This window comes from Strongylocentrotus purpuratus, unplaced genomic scaffold (assembly GCF_000002235.5).
Source record: "Strongylocentrotus purpuratus isolate Spur 01 unplaced genomic scaffold, Spur_5.0 spur5_scaffold_2, whole genome shotgun sequence".
NCBI classification, from domain to species: Eukaryota; Metazoa; Echinodermata; class Echinoidea; order Camarodonta; family Strongylocentrotidae; genus Strongylocentrotus; species Strongylocentrotus purpuratus.
The window spans coordinates 2,307,970-2,330,032 of record NW_022145605.1 but is presented as its reverse complement, the minus strand read 5'-3'; the positions used below and the strand labels follow the sequence as shown (position 1 = coordinate 2,330,032).

Sequence of the window (22,063 nt, the reverse complement as noted above, 5' to 3'; positions counted from 1 at the left end):
TTCTTGAATCTTTGAGCCTGACTGTTTGTCTCTCTCTCTCCTCATTGACTTGCAGGAACTGTGGTCAGATCTTCTGTGCTACCTGCAGTAACTTCTTCATAGCGATCCCAAGAGAACAGCTCTACCAACCACAGAGGGTCTGCCAGCCTTGTCATCAACGCCTAGAGGTCGACCTTCATAGACACGAACACGCACTAGAGGGCAGCAGACAGATGGGCACAGTACGCGACGGTTGATGCATCTGTCACTAGGTAGTCAGGAATGTTTGCACTTTTCCTAGGATGCAATATGTTATTCAGATGTTTATCAAAGATGGAATAGAAGTATAGAAGATGTATATTTCAAGTGCATTTCATATATAAGGTATTACCTAAGATGTAAAGTTGTTTTTGAAAATGTATCTTACTTGTGGCCCATGTTTCTCATTCGCCAAAGTTCTAGGAATTGTATCTTATGGGTAATGACTTGGCATGAGGTATAGGGGATATCATGTCAAACCTTGTGAACGCCCTCCTTCTCTTCTCCACACCATTGACTATTTGAAATTTATAAATGGAATGATACGATGTGGAAGTGTTGGGCTGGTTTCTCTGTAGCACAAGAGGGTTGCCATTTAATGACCATAGCTAGTTGATTTAGAGATAGTTGCGCCAGTGTTAGTCACTTCTGATTGGTCAGCCATTCGGTGGAGAGCTAAATAGTTCCCTCTAGTAGATATTATACGCGGATTGGAACTATTTGGAGCTACGCGATTGAACCTATGCACGCACTTGCGTGTACATACCCATCATGCACGTGATACAACTATCTTTCAATGCACTATGGATATGACAAATTATGAGAGGAGAAAGGGACGAACGTAATTTCTGACTCTTAATAACATCCTTGTAGGAATGTTCCCTTTTACTTCTGTTACAGTATCCTGATATATAAATCTGTATGAAACTTAAGTTCAGAGTACAATGGTTATAGCTATTGAGATATGTTAAAGTCATGCGAGTTAGCTTGGTGTAATGAGCAGCATGTAATGATGTATGCACCTTTCTGTTTTCCCCACTTTAATCTTCAAAAGTATTAAAAGTGTTTGTAAATACTCTCATAAAAGTAATATATAAACCTCTTTTCCCCAACGTTTTACCCATTCATTACTGAACGAAATAACATGTGATATTATAATCATTTCCAAAGCATGTAAAATGAAAATGAAAAACTGAACGAGATTGGTGATACAGATCAAAATCAGAATGAGCAGTCCATGACCTACTTCTCCATCCCTTCACCCCACAAACTCTTATTTTGCTTACTTTCTCATTTATCAAAAGATAGACATTTTATGAATTAGAACTAAATATGCTTGTGTAAACGCAGTCTAAGAAATCTTCAATCTTGTGTAGGCAGGTAGTTAAAAACTAGATATTGAGCTGCATTTGTGCAAATGAAAAGTGCCTTTATTTAGATTGTTGGCATTATATTAATGCTTATCAATTACTCTAGTTGGACCTTTTGGCAAATGAGGAAGATAAGTGAATACTGAAGCGTAAACAAAATGCTCTATAGATGTTAGGCATGGCAGAGGAGATGTAAGTTTATACAAATGTAGAAAGATTCTATTCTAGTATATATTTGGAATAATAATGCAGAAAGTGCTCTGTATTTTGGGTATAAAACTATAGATACACAGAATTAAAATAGTATTCAAGATAACTAGTTAGTTGTGATCCTATCCATAAAAAAAACTTAGCCAAATTAGAGTGATGAGTTTTTATTGTTGATTAACTTTAAAAAATACTGACCTTTTAGGAATTGTTACATGTAAACCAAGTAAATTGTAAGATCAATCCTGTAATTATGTGATAGTGAAATAAATGATTTTATGCCAAGAAAATGCCACCCTTCATCATCATTTAAAAAATTCTAAGATATATCTGAAATATTCTAACTAAATGTTCATTTTGAAGGGGAACAAAAATTATAATTTATCACACTAATTTTGAAGAATTAGCACGTAGGGTCAAGAAGTCTGTCTGTCTTTATGTATTTGTTGTTGTAGAAATGTAGTATATACATGTAGTGGATGATTTTGATACATAAATCATAAAAATCGATAATCCGTTTAAAATAGCTTACATTAATGCAGTGTGTGGACTAGTCAAATGAAAACATGTATCTATTTAATCTTTACATATTATGCGCAAAATAGTTAAAACCATGATACAAACCTGGAAATATTTATAAAGAATTTGTCCTATAATTTGTCTAATATTCTAACATGTATGTGTTGTCTGTTGAGAGCCAGGAGGGTTGAAACTCATGGCGCTTTACATTGAATTAACTCCCCTCTAGCCCTCAGCCGATGGTATGTGATGGTATTAATCTGTTTTTCAGTTATCACAGAAGTTTGCTGGATATTTATCAGTTCTTATGGAAAGTGGTTACCTCACTATATTCATCACATAAGCCATCTCTCCTAAATAAAACTGCCAATCCACAAGCAGAAATGAAGTAAATGTTTTAAACACGTCTAACCCCTCCTCTGCACGGATGCACTGGTAGAAGCTTGTACTTGATACCCTCTACTCTAGAAACAAAACAAGGAATCTTGTATAGAATATGGTTAAATTTGGAAACTCGACAAAGTACACTTTTTACATCTTGTATTATGTGCATGTATTATATATACAAACGGTATTACTTCATTTGCAGCTGTTGGCATAGCAATGCACATCAAATTAATTTCATTTTCAGGAAGCAGGTACAGTCAAACCTGTCTATAGCGACCGCCCAAGGGAGACATAAAAAATGGTCGTTGTAGACAGGTGGTCTTTGTAGACAGGTTCCTTTAGTACATGTTTCAAAGAGAAAATATTTTCAAGGAAAACACAAAATTTGGTCTTTGTAGAAGGGTGGTCACTAAAGCAGTTTTGACTGTGATTGTACAAAGATTGCATCTTCTCTGATTAAAGATCTGTGTAGGATACAGCCCTCTCTCCCCCCACAAAAACATTCACAAACACTCGCCTCCATCTTACATTAATATCTTCTAACCTAGTGTTTCGTTTCTGCTTGATCACACTGCTTCGATCAGACTGGGTCAAAAAGCGAATGAGAAATAAAAATTGCTATTAAGACCAAGAAACTTGAAGGTACTGATAATCTATACTGTAATATATACTGGCCAAGTGATGGAATGCTAATGTATCATAGTCAAAATTGATATTCCCATTTCTCCCAGAGTTCTCATATCAACTGCAATGTAACCTTAAATGAAAAGGTGATATATATTATGATATGCATGTATATTCTTATATACTGAAAGGCCTATCTATACCCATGTCTATGGTATCTATTCTACAATGTGATATTACCAATAGCAGCTCCTGGTATTATCTATGAATTCATATATCATTAAATATCTGTGTGTGAATTAGCCGTAATGTAATCGTTTCCTACTCTTATAATATCCCATGGACTCTTTTAAGCAGAGCAATTTAATACTGTATGGAAAGACCGTAGTATAAAAAGATTTATTTTCTTTGTTATTTACAGTGTGTTGCTATAACAATTGTAATTAAAGCGTTGATTTGCTTAACCTGTTTATAAAATTATGTGATATATGCCCCAAGATTCATTTAATTGTAAATGTTAGAGATTTGTAAACAAGTGTTAATTTAATATTATTTGTTCTTGTTTGATAATCATCCCATGAATATATTGTGATTGTGCGAATAAATTACAATTGTATTTGTCATGGTAATTAAACAATCTTCTGTTAATTTAGTAAACCTGTTCACATGCAAATGGATAATTCCTATATTGGACTCTATTCTTTTTATTAAATTGCAAGTATTGCATTTCCTCAGCTCTCAGTAAATAATTTATTTAGATTTCTCATGACCTATTGATTATCTTTCATATTGTATTTACCTTATTTTTGTTTCTGTCTTGTGTTTTTTGAGGTAATTAATGCATGGCTCTCAAAGGACAGCCAGGTTTTAAAAGAACTTACTTCATGTATAAAAGCTCTGCCACTATAAACATCCTTCTGCTGTACATTTGAAATTTTTTAGGAAAAAATAAACAACTACTGAAAAAACAGAATCCTTTGCATGTTATAAACTTTCGCGAGGGGTTCTGATTTTTAAACCTGCATACCGCAAAGTAATAGAATGACAAGTGACACAACTGAGTTTTTGCAATTCACGAAAGCTCCTCTCTGCAAAAGTAGCTATTTACAATTCACACATTATTCTGGTTTGACAGCAAGTCAAGATGCTCCACTGTCGTCTATTTGGAGCATGTTGTTTGTGTGGTCACATTCTTCCAGTCCATTGTTGTCTTGAGCATTGTATTCTTCGAGGATAAAATGTGTCTTATTGTGAACTTTTAATTGCTAGACATAAATATTTCCTTTTTAAATATTTAAATTCCATTTTGTTTTCAGTATCTAATACATCAAAATCTCATTTTTCACCTATTTTGTGACCTTATTCAACTTACTATTCATGATTTATGAAAATATTGTGTTTTGAAACTTGAACGTTATTTCCACATATCAGACAATCTCCCAAATTTTGTTTGCAATGTTTTTCTTAAGAGTTTTATACACAACCTCATTTATGGTTGCGATTAGAGACATATTGTAGAATACCTAAGCATATTGTTACATTAAGAATTTTTTTTTTTTTTTTTTTAGCCATAACAGACATTTGTTCCATTGTATAACTGCAGTTTTAGATATATCCAGAGATAAACATTCTTTTGCAAAAGTAGCTTTGTTATTTTGTGAACATTGTACGTAATATTAGGGAAATTTCTGATCTTTGGTAAAATATCAAATTTTATTTTGTGCAAAACATGTATCTGCTAAATTGCTATAAGAAAATAAGTATTTGATGATGGATGACCATCTTTGTTTACAAGGGACTTTATACATATGTAGTACCTAAACAGGTAAATTTGATTTGATCAAAGGATTTCTTTGTTATTGATAGCATCCATATTTCTCCATGCTTGTTATTATGTATGCTAGTCTAAATTTATAGCAATGTTTCATTTTCGTTTTCACAAAGAAACAATGGTATCTTCTTGCAGAGCAAAAACTTTAAAACATTTGAATATACACTTGTTGTTATTCCTGGGGATATTAGCAATTTTGACAAAAATAAAGGCTTACCTTTTCAGCTTTTTATGCATAAAATGCATAAATATTGATCTATATATATATTATGGTTTCTTTTGAAATTAAAGACAGATTTAGCAGTGTACAATTATTTTTAAATTTTGTTTTTCACCTGTATGTAAATGTATGTATGTATGTAAGATTGATATAAGAATATTAAATGTGTATTATCCATATTCAAATTTTCTGTTAATAAAAAGTATGAAGCGAAATAGCAAATATGTTGAAATGATTAAGATTCTCTCTAGATTTTCTATTGGTTTATTGTCTGGTAGTGTATGGATTAACAAGTGATGAATACCAAAAGCATCACAAGTACTTACTTCAATTTAAAATTGATAATTTGAGGAATAAAGGTATGTGATCAGTCTTTGAGCACATGCTTTGGTGGCATTGCTCCATTTCCTACTCTACCACACTAACAGCATTCATAACTTTAATCCTAGACCCAAACCTTGCCTAAAGCCCCAACTGCAACCCAGGTACTGGCTGCAATTTGATATCTTTGACAAATAAAAACTAGAGTAAATGTTGCATAGGTACCGGTATAGGGGTTGAGAATCTTTAAACTCTTCTTTAAAGGTATCGTTTAACTTTGTTAAATCTGAGATGCATGGCCCTAGGTGTTATCAGTGTATGTGGTCTGTAATATTGAAGCCTTACAAGTATTGCGCTTCAAGATGATCATGAAGTGCCTCAAAAAAGGAAAAATCTTTGAGTGACCGGTTTTACCATACTCATTTTCCCCAAAAGACTTTAGTGTTATGAAAACCATTAGGAAAACAAATTTTGTAATGTTGATTTCCAATCATAAATATCTTGATAATAAGACATGCAATCGGCTTGTAAAAGTCATTGGGTTCCTGACTGACCTAAAGGTTTACAATTATCATTGCAGCATGAGCTAAATCCAGGATTTTGTTTCAGAATTGAGACAAAGTTGCCCAATCCCTTTAAGTTTCAAAAGAGAGGAGTACACATTTTGTTTACATACCCATTGAAGATATTCAGTCTTTACAGAGACGGTTAGGAACTCGGTGCAAAAAGTAGGATGTAAAGCCCTTCTGGCTTTTATAACTACTTTAACAAGGAAACAACAGATAAAGCTGAAAATTGATTCCTGAATGTTCACTCTGTACAGACTCAATGGTAAAGAAGGGGATGAGGAGAGAGAGAGAGAGAGAGAGAGAGAGAGAGAGTCAGAGGGCAAGAAGGAGTTGGAGACATGTTCAAGTAGTCACAAATTAAAAATTTTGATCAAGATAAAATTGATATTGTGCTCCTTGTAAAGCATTTATTTACAAAATATAATACATAACATGATTTATGACTTCCAATGATATTGTCTGTACATATTGTATGCTTTGGTACAAAAGTCTGGCCAGCTATACTGCCTTTGATGCACAATATTCTTTTGAAACACGACCAACAAGTAGAATGATTTTGGTTTACCATTGGGTCCTAATGATCATCGTACTATGATCGTACAATACCCAGCCTTAAGCCTCGCAGGATTAAATACTTTTTTGTGTGACTTCCATCTGGAACATAGGGTTATATATAAACTTGACAAACAACTCATGTGTCCCCTATTTTCTTTTTGGTTGTTGGTAAAACTAGAATTTCTAGAAGTTCTTGACCTGCAGCACATCATACTAAGTCAGTGATTCATGGATAATACACATACGCAAACATTATGACATATGCTACTGCATTCCAAGATATGTATGAGACGGAGGCGCGAAAGCTCTGTCGGTAGAGCATTGGTCTCGTAATCCGGTGACCCGGGTTCAAAACCAATGCGCTAGTGCCCTTTGGTAAGGCATTAATCCTCATTACCAGGTCCCTCGGAGAGGACCTAAATCCGTCGGCCATCTGGCTGCTTACTTACAAGCATTTATGCTTTCTTGGCAGTCAGGTAAAATAACCACAACCAAAGTACATTTTTTCAGTAAGGTTAGGAAGATATGTAACATCTTGAAATCACATATTTCTGGGATAAGTTACACATTTGGTAAGGTCTGCAAGACAACATATCACCTAATGCTACACCATTTAGTTACATCTAGAAGCAGTTTCATCCAATTCCATGTATAATGAAAGAATGTTGAGGATGGCCACTACCATCATCAATGCCTAGGTCAGAGTTCAAAGCTTGCAGCTTTCAGGAGCAGTATGATCAGATATCAATAGAACAAGTCATTATCATAAGATAATGTTCTCAGAACATCCATGACAACTGAAACATATCTTGCTTCAAACATCACATGGTCTATTCATATTCTCCATATTTGTTCTAGTTTCAAACTTTCCATACCTGGGGCCTCTTGAAAAAGGAATTTAAAAAATCTATGTAACTTTGTTTTCAACCAGTTGGGAATGGGTATATGGGATTTACGTTTAAATGCAAAGTCCACTTTATACAAGAGGCCCCTGTTTTTTTTATGATTACCCATAATACCATGGGTAACAATTCAAGTGCATCAGGGAAATGTAACTTATGAAGGAAAACACGTTTCATGTATTTCTGCATGATAGTCCTTTTTCTTATAGGAGACAGTTTCATAGCTCATCCTTTTGATGCAAATATCCTGTGATTGGTGATGGAGCAATCACGCTTTGTCAGAGGGGGCAGCTGTTTTCTGGCACAGCCTTGCTAGGAGACCGGAGAGTTGAAGAATTGAGTTTACTCCCTCTGCGATCCTCATGTGTGTCATTCCAATTTCCTGAAAAGGGTAAAAAAAAAAGACATATGGGTTTGATAATATCCTACAGGTTTGTTGAAGATTTAAGCAAAATTGAAAGAAGAGATCCATTACTACATGCCAAACTCTCTTTAGAGTCTACACAGTTATTGATTACTTACTATATTTCATAATTACAAAATAGATTATTACAAATAAGTTTCTCTACAATAAAATATTAACGAACTGACATCACAATTTTAATCAGTTAAAGAGCAGACACCCACTGCTACATAATCACTTCTCTATAATATACTAAGAGATCATATAATCATCTATCATACTCTTGATGGCAAACAATTACATGAAACCAACTGCCTTCGATTTGCTGCTTTCAATTTGCTGCCTTTGATTCAAAGCATTAGATATATTCTACAGAATCAATACAATCCACAGTGATAAGAAATTAATCATATCAACTTCTATAGGAACCACCTAGTTTCAGCTTACCTTGATAAACTCTAGCTTGACGTATTCAGCCATCTGATGTGTCTTACAGGAACGGAAGATGTTAGTGATGATGTCATCAGCAGAGTAGCCCATGTGTGACATGTGATGCATGATCTCATAGGCCTTATCAATGTCCGCCTCTACGCAGTGGTCTAACATAGACTTGATCAGCTGAGGGTGGGGCTCATCACAGACCTAGGGGGGCGCGGGAAGACAATGGTAAAGTTGTGAAGAATAACATAGAGAGGTCAGTGACACAAAGACGTAACTCCGTTTTGGCTATTTTGAGAAAAAGTGGTTTATGTGTCACTGAGCACTTGGGCCTTAAAGCCTCACTGTTCTACTTGTAGTAGGGATGTTAGACTAAAAATTGAAGTCCATTAAATCATGACAATTTTGCACTGTATTTGGAGAACACAATTTATCATTCAATATGGAAAAAAAATGGAGTCAAAATATAAATCGATTCTCGAGATATTAATTTTTTAATATTTTCATTTAGGGGTATTTCCTGAAGTTTTTGCATAGGAAATTACAATGTAAGCATGGCACCGAGTGTAATTTAAGTACATAGTAAAGAGTACATACCTCAACATTGCAAGCATTGTTTGATGTGCCATATCTCAAAAAATATATCTTGTTTCTCATTGAAATTTCAACAGAACTTTTCTTCATTATATTCTTTTTATCAACATTTTTAAGAGAAACCTTGAAATTAAATATATTGTTGCCATGGAAACAAAACAAAGAAAATAAGAAAATATTTAAAAAGTAATATACTGGTATTTACTTTCCAGATCAAATTGCTACTCAAAACACTTTGCATTCCAAGATAATGGCAGGGACATCTTTCCACAACATTTTTAAAATTAAAATATAAGGTTGCCATGGCAACAAACAAAGAAAAACAAAGAAAAACGAAGATTAAAAAAAATATATATATATCACAGGAAAAATGTTTCCTGATAAAATTTGAGGATCGACTTGAGGATCTGGAGGATCGCTGATTTTCAAGTAAAGATTTTCAAATAATCAGCGATACAAATATAAGATGATATTTCAATGTAAACTTGGATTAAAATTCTGGCATTCATGGTGGAAAAATATATCAATTCCAAGTACATGTAAAATTGCTTTTTGATAAAGGAAAACAAATATGGTAAATGTCCAGAAAACCTCTTGTAATGTTACAAATGTATCAGGAGAATAACACCTGTATATTTACAATTACAGCTGAGTCACTAGAATTTCTCATTTCTACCTAATTTCCCTCGAAACAGTGTTTAGTTTCCCTTGAAACATTGTTTTAATAATTTCTTGCATTTTACCTTTTTTAAAGAGGGAGTTTGTACACTTAGAAGAAGAGCCACATGCCGGCGCTTACAATGGAAATTTCTACGTGCGCGCACGTGGCCATTGCGGCTTGATGATAACATCACGCTTTTCTTTCATTTATACTTCCTCCCGGCATTTCACTCGTACACACATTCAACATTTCAACTTCTTTTTCTATAATAAATACTGAGTTATTGCTTTAATAATGGAGTCTTTAATTATGAAAAACTTATATTCAACATTTGTAGTCGATCAAAATTCTCAATTTATCCATGGAAAGTAGTTTCTAGCTGCAAATATTTCGTTCGGTCCGTACGTGTTCAGCACAGAATCACCAGGGGTTGAGGGCGAGTGTCAAGACTTACGGTTGTTCAGTCTTGGGTAGTATACATCGGAAGTTTGTGATTATCTGTAGATGATCCTGAATGAATTTCCCTTAGATTTTTGGCTCAAAGATAGCTTGGATATCACTTATAAATATACTAACATTGACTTTTGCAAAAAGTTCATTTTTATAAGAAAAAGATCGCTATAAATTGGAACTTTTTTTTACTGCTCAAATATATTAAAAGTATGGGGTAGGCAAAAAAGTCAACGCGCATGGTCAACTTTTCTAAGTTTCATGAATGGCATGTCCAAATTTGGGCATTGTGTGACCCCGGGATCACCTCCAGATTTAGATGTAAACATGCGCAGTTTTTCAGAGAGTCACAGAAAAGCAGTGCCATGGCTGCAGCAATGCCTTTCAAACGCTTGCAAAGGGCCAATGGGCGAATTAGAGCTCATCTTTACTGCCATATTTTGATTGATTCTACGATTCTTCTTGTGAAGAAAATGCTTCCAATATTGGAATACAACTTTAATCTACGGTAATTATTAATCAATTAGTTTTTTCCTGCTAATTTTGATTTTTAATGAATTTTTAAAGATTGCATGTTTTTATTTCGACTACAATCACCGTTGGCTCGTACGCACATTGATGGCTCGATTTCAGGATTGCAGCGCGAGCGTCTGACATCCCTAATTGTAGCTACTTGCTCCCCCTATATAGAAACCTTCCTCAATCGGTGCCTGTTGGTCCCCCATGATCCTCTCTTTCTTATGTTAGTTGAGAGCTGAGTTAATGAGATAGCCACCTGTCAGTGACCTTGCTGTGTGGTCTAATCCCTTCTGACCCAGTAGTATTGATGGTCTTTAAGGAGTTAAGTCTATGTTTCACTAGCCATTGACTTCAATGGGGTGTTGGGTGGAGTTAAGTCTTTGTGTTTCCTTGAAAGCCCACATTTTTCTGAACATCTTGGTAAAATATGGATTTACGTTTTTGCCCTCCATATTATGTCGGTTGATTGAATGACATATGCTCCAGCGATGATTACAGTTTTTAAGATTAATCAAAGTCAACACTAGACCCAACACTGTAACTAACACTGAGTCTGCAGGAGTATGTGGCTGCCCCTACAACATAACATTCGTACAGTATGATTTCCATGTGGGAGTAAGGGACTCTGTGTTCATACCATACAACTTAAAATGAAAACATTTTACATCAATATGGTACATTATGTGAATGCTTCAATGAACTTAACAATGCTATTATCAATCTCCTGGGAATACTGCTTACATACACACTCACACTCACAAGACAAACATAAAGATTGTTACCTTGAAGACATTTTCACTGGTGATTGATCCAAAGCCTGCATATGTTGACTGCAAGTTATTGATGGCCTGTGGATAGAAAAATATATCAAATAAACATAAAGAGAAGTTGATTGAGTTTGATGGGTGGGTCATGTGTCGAGAAGGGAAGATGGTAAACCTGTGAAAAGAGCGTGGGATGTGGAAGTGGATAACATAAGAGGGAAAATCAAGACCAAAGAAAGGAAAGATATGGTGAAGAAAGAAAGCATTAAGGTTGATCTAAATGAGGAGGATGCTCGAGACAAGAAGTGTACTGAGGTCGTGTCATCTTAGCATGAAAGTCAGTTACCTCTTGTAAGAGGGAAAATACTGACTTTAATAAATGATGACGATCTGGAAGTGGGTACAAGGACTACTGGACCAGAGGTCTAGCCAGTTAACTTTTCTTTAATTATGCAATATAAGAAATTACCAAATAAAATACACATTATGGAATTTCATTTTACTTCTCATCTTCCTTCTTGAAACTGGATTCTGTAATACTATACTGCATCTATACATTATCTTCTATTGACCAAGCCATGTTCGTATTAAAGAGGATTACTTACTTGTCTCATGTCACCCTGTGCTGTGTAGATGATAGCTTCTAAACCATCCTCAGCATGATCAACATTCTCTGCAGCACAAATCTCAAGTAATCGCTAGATAAGAAAAATTAACAAAATCAACCAAAGGTCATTCAACATATATTAAACAATATCAAAATTACATACAGCATGCATCATTGTTAGGATAGCATGATCACCAATATCTAACATAATCATTTCTAAATATTATCAGTTTTTTAAAGCTCCTATTATTAATACATGTACCAGACTTTACATCATTATGGAACAACACATCAACTGAACATTTCCATGCAGTTCTAAAAATGTCAATAGTGTGTCATGAGGGAGATGTTCTCCTAAATTTTTTGTTATTGTAACAACTACACAGAATTAAGAATTTCCATTCTGTGGAGGACAAAATAAAATGTAGCAAACACAAAAGGGGAGGAAAAAGTACAAACAATCACCTTCAATATTTGTGAGTCGCTAAGTCGGGAATACCTCAGTACTGCACATCGTGACTGGATGGGTTCTATGATCTTGTCCGAGGCATTACAAGCGAGAGCAAAGCGTGTCGTCTTTGAGAAGACCTCCATTGTTCTACGCATGGCCTGCTGAGCTGCACCTGTCATACTATAGGAAGCAAGAACAAGAGTACCGGTATTAAATATCATGATTGAGATCAATTATTTTAATCTTCTTTTCAAAGTAATAATCTTTTCATCTTTAGAAGTCCAAATGCCTGGTAACTTAGCTTCTAGGCTAATTCGAGTTTATCCTCTCCAAATATAAATGATCAGGGGGGCGTTTCACAAAACTTGTCATCAGTGACAAATGACAGTTTTTGTTATAAGCTACTGAAATCCTTGGTTCTGATTGGTTATCAACAGATTTGTCACTGATTTTTTACAATTGTCATTGAAAAAAAGGCTTTGTGAAACGGGTCCCAGGACTGTATCCCTCCCAGTCAATGCAGGCTCCTGGTGAGAACAAGGGGCTAGTATTACTAAGAGCACAAGTCTTGTTCATTCCATAGAGTATATTCATTACCCCCTAAAAGCCCCAAATTACCTCCTCCAGGATTATAACCCCGTGAGGTAAAAACTGCAGCCTTATTGACATGATCACAAATTTGATGTCACACTAAAGAAGGTAGAGCTCTAAAAAAAACATTTTTATTGAAGACTAGGAGAAAGGTTAACTGGTTTTAATCCACGTTATTAGGCAACATATGGTGTGAACTGTGAACTTCTTTGAGAAATGATAAATACCTGTCTGCTTCATCTAGAATGATGATCTTATGTCTTCCTTTGGGTAAGGTTACTTTCTTCTGGGCAAACATCTTGATCTTGTTCCTCACGACATCAATTCCTCTGTAATTATAAATTGTTTAAGAAATCAATTGAATCAATTTTGATTGTTTACACTATTTGTTTTAAACATTGTTTCTAACTGGGTAATTGCATGATCTGTACAAACTACAAATTCTAGAATAGTTTTGCTGAATACTGGTTCAAACTCATGCTTTAAAAAAAAATACATGGACAAGTTATGAAATAGAATTAGCTAGAACGTAAAAGAATATCACTACTGACTTTTCATTTTTCAATATATATCACCATTTTGTGCAAACATCAGAGTAGAGTTTTAATTTGCAAGTTAAATGTTTGTAAAATAGGCATATGTCAAATGAGACATGGCATTGTCCAAACACATGTGCATAATTTAAACCAAAAATATGATGAAGCACCCAAGTGACCGCATTGTGATTGTAGTTTATGATTACTCAAAAACCAATCTTTGTTAATAGTTTTAAATACCTTTTAAAAAAACTTTTAAAAAGGTTTCATTTCTTCTTTTCGTTTTTCTAATGAGGCATCCAAAATGAGCTATTGACAAGATGATTTATCCAGGGTACAAACAAAAGCTCACCTTTCATTTGATGCATTCATTTCTAGGACAGCATCTTTGAATGATGCTCCGAGCATGGTCCTGGCCAAACACAGAATACTTGTAGTCTTACCAGTTCCAGGGGGTCCCTGATCATTCACACAAAAACATGATACAACACATTAAATATATCCACATAAAAGGTTAGAGTATCTTTGCACTTCCATATCCATTACCCTTTTTTTTGGAGCATCCAGTATATAGTAACAAAAGGATTGAAAGAAATGTTTTTCTTACACCTACACATAATATAGCTAGGCAAGGAGAGATACTTGGATAAAGTACTTAGTCAGATACTATAAAAGCATCAGTTTACCATACAGAGTGAGTTAACGAATCACTGATTATCTTTCATTTATTATTTATCTTTATTTTTATTATCCAACTAAAGCTTTCTCAGTGCATATGCTACATATATGGCAGGCAACTCTACAACCTCAATCTAACATAAAAACTGCCTTGAATACTTACAGCAATAATGACATTAGGAACATTGCCTTCTCTGGAAAAGACTTCTAATCTAGAAACTGTCTCCTCGTTTCCAACGACATCAGACAGGCTTGTGGGACGATACTTCTCAACCCTAAACAAGGACAAGATTGAAAGAAAAGATGAACTAACAAAACAACTGTGTAACTAGTCTAAAATACATTTGACTCACTAATGTTATGTAATTCATGGCTGTGTCAATTTCAGCGGCAGTCAACCTCTAAGTAAGAAAAACAATAATTATTGGCAAGACTTTGTTGCCCCTACGGAGATCTAAAATCAATAATTATCAGCAAGACTTCGTTGCCCCTACGGAGATCTAAAAACAATAATTATTGGCAAGTCTTCGTTGTCCTTATCGGCAATAAAGTCTTGTCAATAATTATTAATTTAGGAGTTCCGTATCGGCAATGAAGTTTAAAAAACAAAAACAAAACACATGTAACAAACTGCACAAAAATAAACGGGAGAAATGTTAAACGGTTTTGATGAATGCGGTTGTTTATACGTCGGTTAAACATTTTGACCCAGGCTTACAATTAATTTTATAAAAATAATGAAAATAGCATAGCATCTAACTTCTTATAAACAATTTAATTGTAACTTTTCAAAATTCAAGTTAAAATATTGCGTCATCATTTAATTTATTTCTGATTTTCTGATTTTCGTTGCAACTTTCACTTTTTTTTTCTTCAGTTTCAACATCCACTTCCACTTTCTGTTTCACTTTCACTTTCACTTTCACTATCCTTTTTATATGTGTAGACCTACTACCAACACCTGCACCAACTGCAGTTCTCCAAACTGGAGGATAGTAAGCCAAGAAGAAGAAGATTCGGCGCTAGTGTAGTTCCGTATCCATTTTTTAGCAGTTTCATATCCATTCTTAGCAAAGGAATTTTAGCCAAATTTTTTACTAGTTTTAATCATAATCATATATTGCATTTTCCACCTGAATTTGGATCACATCCGACATCGGGAAACCTCCGTTTAGGGCTTCGATGTCGACGTCGTCGCTCAGTACCGTCTCTAAGCTATAGCTCTGCACCTCAAACTAGGCACATTCATGGGGCACTAGAGGGCGCTTTGCGAGCGTACGAAAATCTGAATGGCCTTGCTGCGGTGGGTCGGCAATAATCAGCCCAAAACTTGGATATGGGAGGGTGGAAGGATATATCTTTTTTATAATGTTATCTGGTCTTACCCTTAACCATCCTATGTTTAATCTATGTAGAAATAACATGCGAGTACGATAAGAGAAACATCGGGCCCATTACTGATGCAACTTCTGAAATATTAGCCTAGAAATGACCACCAAACGGAAAAAAATGACATTTTTTCCCGACAAATCTTCATAAAATCTGATTTATAAACGAGTAACATCTAGGTACACTAATACAAATACGATTTTCTGAAAATTCAGGTATTATTTTTTAAGTTTCTTTCAAGTATATTTCTGCGCATTGCAGCGCCAATGTTCTTCACTGCTTCAAAATCACCCTTGAATTTTTTTTTTTGCAACGAATTTGTTACGAGGTCAGCGAGTGTTCCCCGTTCCTTGCGTGTTGAAAGTTTGGTAATAGTAGTTTACATTGACTCGCGCACGAAAAAATGGTCGAAAACAAAATGTCAAATGAAGAAATAAACAAGCTTTTGTATAGTTATAAGAGTTCTACCGAGGTTTCTTTGTCGATTTAATTTATTATATAGTCTCAATTAGAATTCAGAATTATCTCACTGAAAAGTTAAGAAACCGACGATGTTCTCGATCGTAGTTATTTTCATTTTGCCAGCAGCCGATCTAGCGTTGTTTGGGCAAAAAGCTAGGCCGCTGCCTTCCCATCGCAAACCTTTCCGAGTCCCGCTAAAATGGCGCGCTGTGGAGCTCCGAAGCTGCGTTGGTATCGCTGCAAACTCTCAGCCGGCTAGCTCCCCAAGACGGACCATTCGCGGTATGGTGAGAGTGTGTGTGTGAGGTATGCTTTTGGATTCGAGAACGCACGTAACGCAACCGTGCGCGTCATTTAGAGCTGTCGAATGTGTACGACCAATTTTACATGTACGATTTTTAGTACAGATACTTGGTCAGTTTTCTTCTTATATCTTTGGTTTTACAACATTTAAAAATATAATTTCTTCAAATTTGCTCCTGACTCGGTTCAGACTAATTGTGTGATGTGTTTTCAAGTCAATTTTTTGAATATATTTTTTTGCATGAATTTGCCTACTCAAACTGAAGTTATCAGTCCAAAATTATGCAAACTTTTTGTATGGTTTATGGTATTACGCATGTGCACGATACCATAAACCATACACAAAGTTTGCATAATTTTGGACTGATGACTTCAGTTTGAGTTGCAAGCATAGTCGTAGAGACGGTACTGAGCGACGACGTCGACATCGAAGCCTTAAACTAGGGTCCCTAATGACCGCATGAGGGCGATATTGCAAAATCACCCTCTGGCTGCATTGGACTCTTTGTCACCAGCGAACATGCTTTTGTGCAGTGTGTGCCAATACGAGGGGCGGATGAATTTCACTTTCTTTATTTGTGATTCACCTCTCATGAATATTTATAAGCACTTACCTTATTTGGAAAACTTTACAAAGCTTCTGACATCAGAATCACCGTCAACCCGATCTGTCTTTGTCTTCAAAATCACCTTTGAGCTCAGTAGTAAGAGCAATTTTGACCGTGTATGAGCGATTATTTGTGCTGTTTTTACGAAATTAACTATGAGACCGGTAGGGACCACCTTAAAGTGTGGTATTATCGGAAAGCTTATGTAATTTGTGATTGAATGTTGACAACTCCAGAGGCCCACAAGCTTTCAGCGATAGAACATACCAGTGCTAATGATACCCTTCCCGCCCCGGCCGGGTTCAATTTTGAGAGATTTCGCGTACGGAAGTGGGCAATTAGTGGCAGTGCCATTTTTGGCAAAAAAAAAATCTCTTTATTAATTAAATTTGTGATTTAGGGTAAGTTCTCAGTGAATTTGCTTTGCATATATGATGTATAAGATAAATCAGTATACATCTATCGCCATTACGGGAATTTTAATTGGAATTTTATTTTTTCATAATTATGACTACTTAAACGGAGGTTTCCCGATGTCGGATGTGATCCAAATTCAGGTGGAATATGTGATATATGATTATGATTAAAACTAGTAAAAAATTGGGCTAAAATTCCCTTGCTAAGAATGGATATGAAACTGCTAAAAAAAAAATGGATACGGAACTACAGTTAGCATTGGTTAGCGCCAAAGATTCAATCATCAGGTCATTCAGGCCAGGATGATTGATTTTGCTTGTTTTTGTTTTGTAATCTAATTTCTGAGAAAAAAAAATTGACATTCAAACCAATTAGAGTTTAGACGTGTAGTAGGCCTAGGTTTTCTTATGTACATTAGAAAAAGTCAATCTTAGCAGAACTGACCGATCAAAATCACATCTTCATTCATAACTAGTGACAGTGTAGGCAACATATTTAAAGGTGAATGGGACCAAAATAGAGAATACTTACCATGGCATTTCATAGGATGCCGATTTTCCAGATCCTCCGGCTTTCACAGACTCTCCTGACTTGGATTTGAGATCCACCGCAGGGCTTGATTCTATTTCATCCATTTTAGAAGATGTATTGTTACTAATTGAATAGTACAAACATGAAAAATAATACTTATTTTCACACAACTTTCGCGCGAGAGCGAGATAGAGGCTCGTTCGAAACAGTTCGAAATATTGTTTATAAACTTTAAAGAAAAAACATACAGATTGACTGCAGATTTCGAAAAAAACTATTTGGACAAAGAAAAATATTATTTACATATAAAAATACATCATTTGTATTTTTATCTTCACAAAATTTACAATAAATCTTTAGGGATCAAGCTAGCAAAGAGATGCTACTCTGTCCAGATTATTGTTCATTTCTAGTTACATCGGCCTGACGCAGGCGTGCGCACGCAAAAGTTAGCCTCTAATTTGTGTTCACTCGAAGAACCCCCCCCCCCCCCCCGGGGGGGGGGGTGTTTAGATTTGGTTAGAACGGGGGGGGGGGTGCCGCTCAAGTCTCGAAACCCCTACCCATTTTTAAGGGTAATTTGAGGGGATTTTTCTCGAAATAAAAAGGCCCATTTTTCACTATTTTCGGGTGTTTGCCATAAAAACGGACCATGCATGTTTAGGGATATTATTGTTAAAATTGGGACCCATGTTCAGAGATTTTTGTGTGAAAAAAGTGACACATTAGAGCGGCACACCCACGTATGTCTTAAAATGTGAGTACCCCCCCCCCCCCCTCTTCCGGGACTAAACAAGCGATTTTCCAACTAGTTTCTTGTGCCCTTCCAACTGTTCCTCCCCAAAAATAAGATAGAAAAAATAAAATATGGAGGCCCCTTGCATTCCCATTTCGTGGCTACGCCGCTTTACCACATGCATCATTTAATTCAAATAGGGAGAGCAAAAATCACCCGCATAAAATTATAGTTAACCAAACTCTTTCAATCAATTAATAAATAGGCTACAAGAAATCATACGGTCTTTAATAGGGCATGGGATCCGGCTGCAATTATAGGCCCATCCCCAGCATCATGGGCGTCAATCCGGGGGGGGGGGGGGTTCCACGATTTCCCATGTTTTGTCAGAAAAAACGGAGCGATTTTCACATTTCCGGGGGCAAAAAAAGAAAAAAGAAAAAAAAGGGTTTTGCTGGAATATTTTGAGCCGTCGAGACTCCGACCTTGAGCAGATCCATTGGCCTTGACAAAATTCAATTTTGGAGACCTTACGCCAACAATTATTTATTCTATATAAGACCAGGGGGGTGTTTCACAAAGATTCTAAGTCAAACTTAACTCTAAGTTGGACTTAAAAAATATGGAAAGCCATTAGCATCTTTGAAAATATTTTGTAAAAGTTATTTTGAAAGGCATTCATTGTTTATTGAAATCATTCATATTTTCTATCATCAAGGAGATTTCATGTTCTGGATGTGGAATTAATAAAAAGTCTAAAATACTTGAATTTCTGCTTTTGAATATATTTCATTTAAAGACTCCAATGGCTGTCCATAATTTTTAAGTCCAACTTAGAGTTAAGTTCTACTTAGGATCTTTGTGAAACACCCCCCAGGGGGGGTATTTCACAAAGATCCTAAGTTGAACTTATCTGTAAGTTGGACTTAAAAATTATGGAAAGCCGTTAGCATCATTGAAAATATTTGGTAAAAATAATTTTAAAAGGCATAAAATGTTGATTCAAATCATTCATATTTCTATTATCTTGGGAGATTTCATGTTCTTGATGTGTAATTTATGAAAAGTCTAAAATACTTGAATTTTGCTTTTGAATGTATTTCATTATAAGGCTACAAATGGCTCTCCATAATATTTAAGTCCAACTTAGAGTTAAGTTCGACTTGAATCTTTGTGAAACACCCCCCATGGGAGATATGAAAACCACTTGAATATGACGCTAATTGTAGCCGTTGTTGTTTTATTTTTAACGGCGCGTATCATTCAGTTGTATTGATTTAAATAGCCCAAATTAGTTAATTAATTAATTGGTACATCAAACAAATCTAGGATGATGAATGATAATAGTCATTATAAGAGATTATATTACAAAAATGGTTAGGCCTATCATACTTTCGGTTTCATAATTATAGTAGCCTATCTAAAGTTTCCATTATTACTTATAATAACAAGGTGATTAGAAACAATAATAGGTTCATGGTAAAGCAGTTTCAAGTCTAATTGTTATTCCAGGGCTTTATTAAAGAAGAGAAAATCAAATATTGTCGAATGTCCTGAGCTTGTAGGCAGGGGCGTCGCCAAAGGGGGGGGGGGGGGGGGGGGGGGGGGGGTGTGGGGTGTGGGGGGTGTGGGGGTGCGACAAATTTCGGTAAAATTCGGGGAAAAACAGAAAAGGGGGAGGGAAAAAAAAGAGAGGGAAAGGGAAAGAAAAGAAAAAAAGCAAAGGAAAAGAAAAGAAAGAAAGGAAAAGAAAGAAAAGAAAGAAAAGGAAAAAAAGAAGAAAAATGAGGAAAGGGAAACAAAAGAAACGGGGGTGAAAGAGAGGAGAGAGGGGAGGTAAGAGCCTGAGAGAGGAGGAGTGGGAGTAAAAGAGAGAGGGGTTTGTTGGGTGGAGTCGTCTCGTCAAGGGAGCAAGAAAGACACGGTTAAATATGTTGCTGTGTCGATATTCTTGCTCGATCCTCTTGTCCCTTATCAATGCAGAAGTTTGAAGCCCGGCCCCCCCACTCAGTGTTATTTAGGGTACGCATATGCTCGTTCCCTCTTTTTGAAAGCACCCCCTATCTGAGGACTGCCAACATTTCCGAACCCCCCTTTCGCGGGCTTTTCGCGGGCTTTTCCTGCCTTGGAGACCCCCCTAAATCAGAAAAAATGCTCAATGTACCCCCCTAAATTCGGAATAATTTCTCAGGAGTCCAAAGAGATGAGAGAAAAAAAGAAAAAACACCCCCTTTTTAAAGAAATCTCCGGGTGAAAAGTCAAATACACCCCTTTTTTTACAATTCTCGGGCCGGACTTTGTCGCACGAAAAGTACCCCTTTACCGGACATTTTGGCAACACGCATGCGGTCATTTCGAAACCTGAGTGGGGGGGCCGGGGTTTGAAGTCGGTGAGATGTATAATTATTGTCGGTCGGCCGACAAGATTTTTCCCTACGAACTGTGACTTTTTATCCGCTGTGACGACTTCGAGAGTGACTACAACTTGTATGTTCTCGAAGTTTCACTTTTCTATAATATCAGCTAAAGAAATCAGAGGTTTACAATTTTCGGGGAAACTAAATTCAAACAAGAGTCAACAACGGTACGACGAATCGTCTTCATTTCTGCATATTTTGAAGAAACGCCAAAAATTCCGCGCTTTGCGCGGGAGGGGAAAACTTCATTTAGACGAGTCGAGAACGGTAGAACGAATCGTCTTCTTTCTCTAATAATTTAATGAAACGTTAAAACTTCCGCGGAAGGGGGAGAAAATGAATTCAGACAAGGATTAAAGGTATTACAAAGTTTTGGTATGGGGTCATGAATTTGGTTCAAATTAACATATTGGAAGCATATGCGTTCCTACAATATTCATTAATCGTTGTCGCGGTTGAAATCGAGTCTAAAGTTATGAAATAATAAATAATAAACTCTTTGTGTTGTAAGTAATTCTAATACATGGCTTGACCAAGTATCAAGTTATGAATAATCATAACATTTTATTTGTGTTATAAAGCCCCGTATATACCGTACATGCTATATAACACAAATAAAATGTTATGATTATTCATAACTTGATAATATAGACACACACTGATAGCAGGTTGTCTTCCATCAGTGAACACTTCATTGCCACATCACAACTATTAAGTTCACTTTATGTGCCATGACCTTCGAGAGAACACCGTCAGCCTTTACTATGAAACAGCGGGAGAAAATCAAACTCAGGCGGGAGAAAGAGAGATTTGGGGGTAAATCACTCCTTATAGAAATTGGGAGAGTTATGGAATGTGGTCAGTCTGGAAGGGTTTTTTCCGGCCCAACTTTTTTAGAATGTATTTGTTGTTAACTCTCCTCTCATCATGTTTATGGAAGTAGATCACTTGCAAAAGTAGATGATTTATTATGGGAATAAAACAA

General features: G+C 35.8%; 2 protein-coding genes across 2 annotated transcripts in view; one reads left to right on the top strand and one right to left on the bottom strand.

Annotated features, from left to right (window-relative positions):
* Positions 1-5,408, top strand: part of LOC585727 (myotubularin-related protein 4) — a 42,224-nt gene extending 36,816 nt beyond the window's left edge. Inside the window, exon 16 of the mRNA XM_785543.5 lies at positions 56-5,408. Coding sequence (XP_790636.4) covers positions 56-236 — 181 coding nt within the window. The 3' untranslated portion in view covers positions 237-5,408. The remainder of the gene's footprint in view (positions 1-55) is intronic.
* Positions 5,409-6,442: 1,034 nt separating this feature from the next.
* Positions 6,443-18,131, bottom strand: LOC585743 (replication factor C subunit 2). The gene is made up of 9 exons (XM_785557.5): positions 17,926-18,131; positions 14,379-14,490; positions 13,890-13,996; positions 13,229-13,330; positions 12,425-12,590; positions 11,958-12,050; positions 11,371-11,436; positions 8,374-8,568; positions 6,443-7,905 (listed from the first exon to the last, which is right to left on the bottom strand). Exons 1-9 carry the CDS (start codon positions 18,027-18,029, stop codon positions 7,792-7,794), a joined length of 1,059 nt encoding a protein of 352 aa, XP_790650.2. The 5' UTR covers positions 18,030-18,131; the 3' UTR covers positions 6,443-7,791.
* Between the last annotated feature and the right edge of the window lie 3,932 nt (positions 18,132-22,063).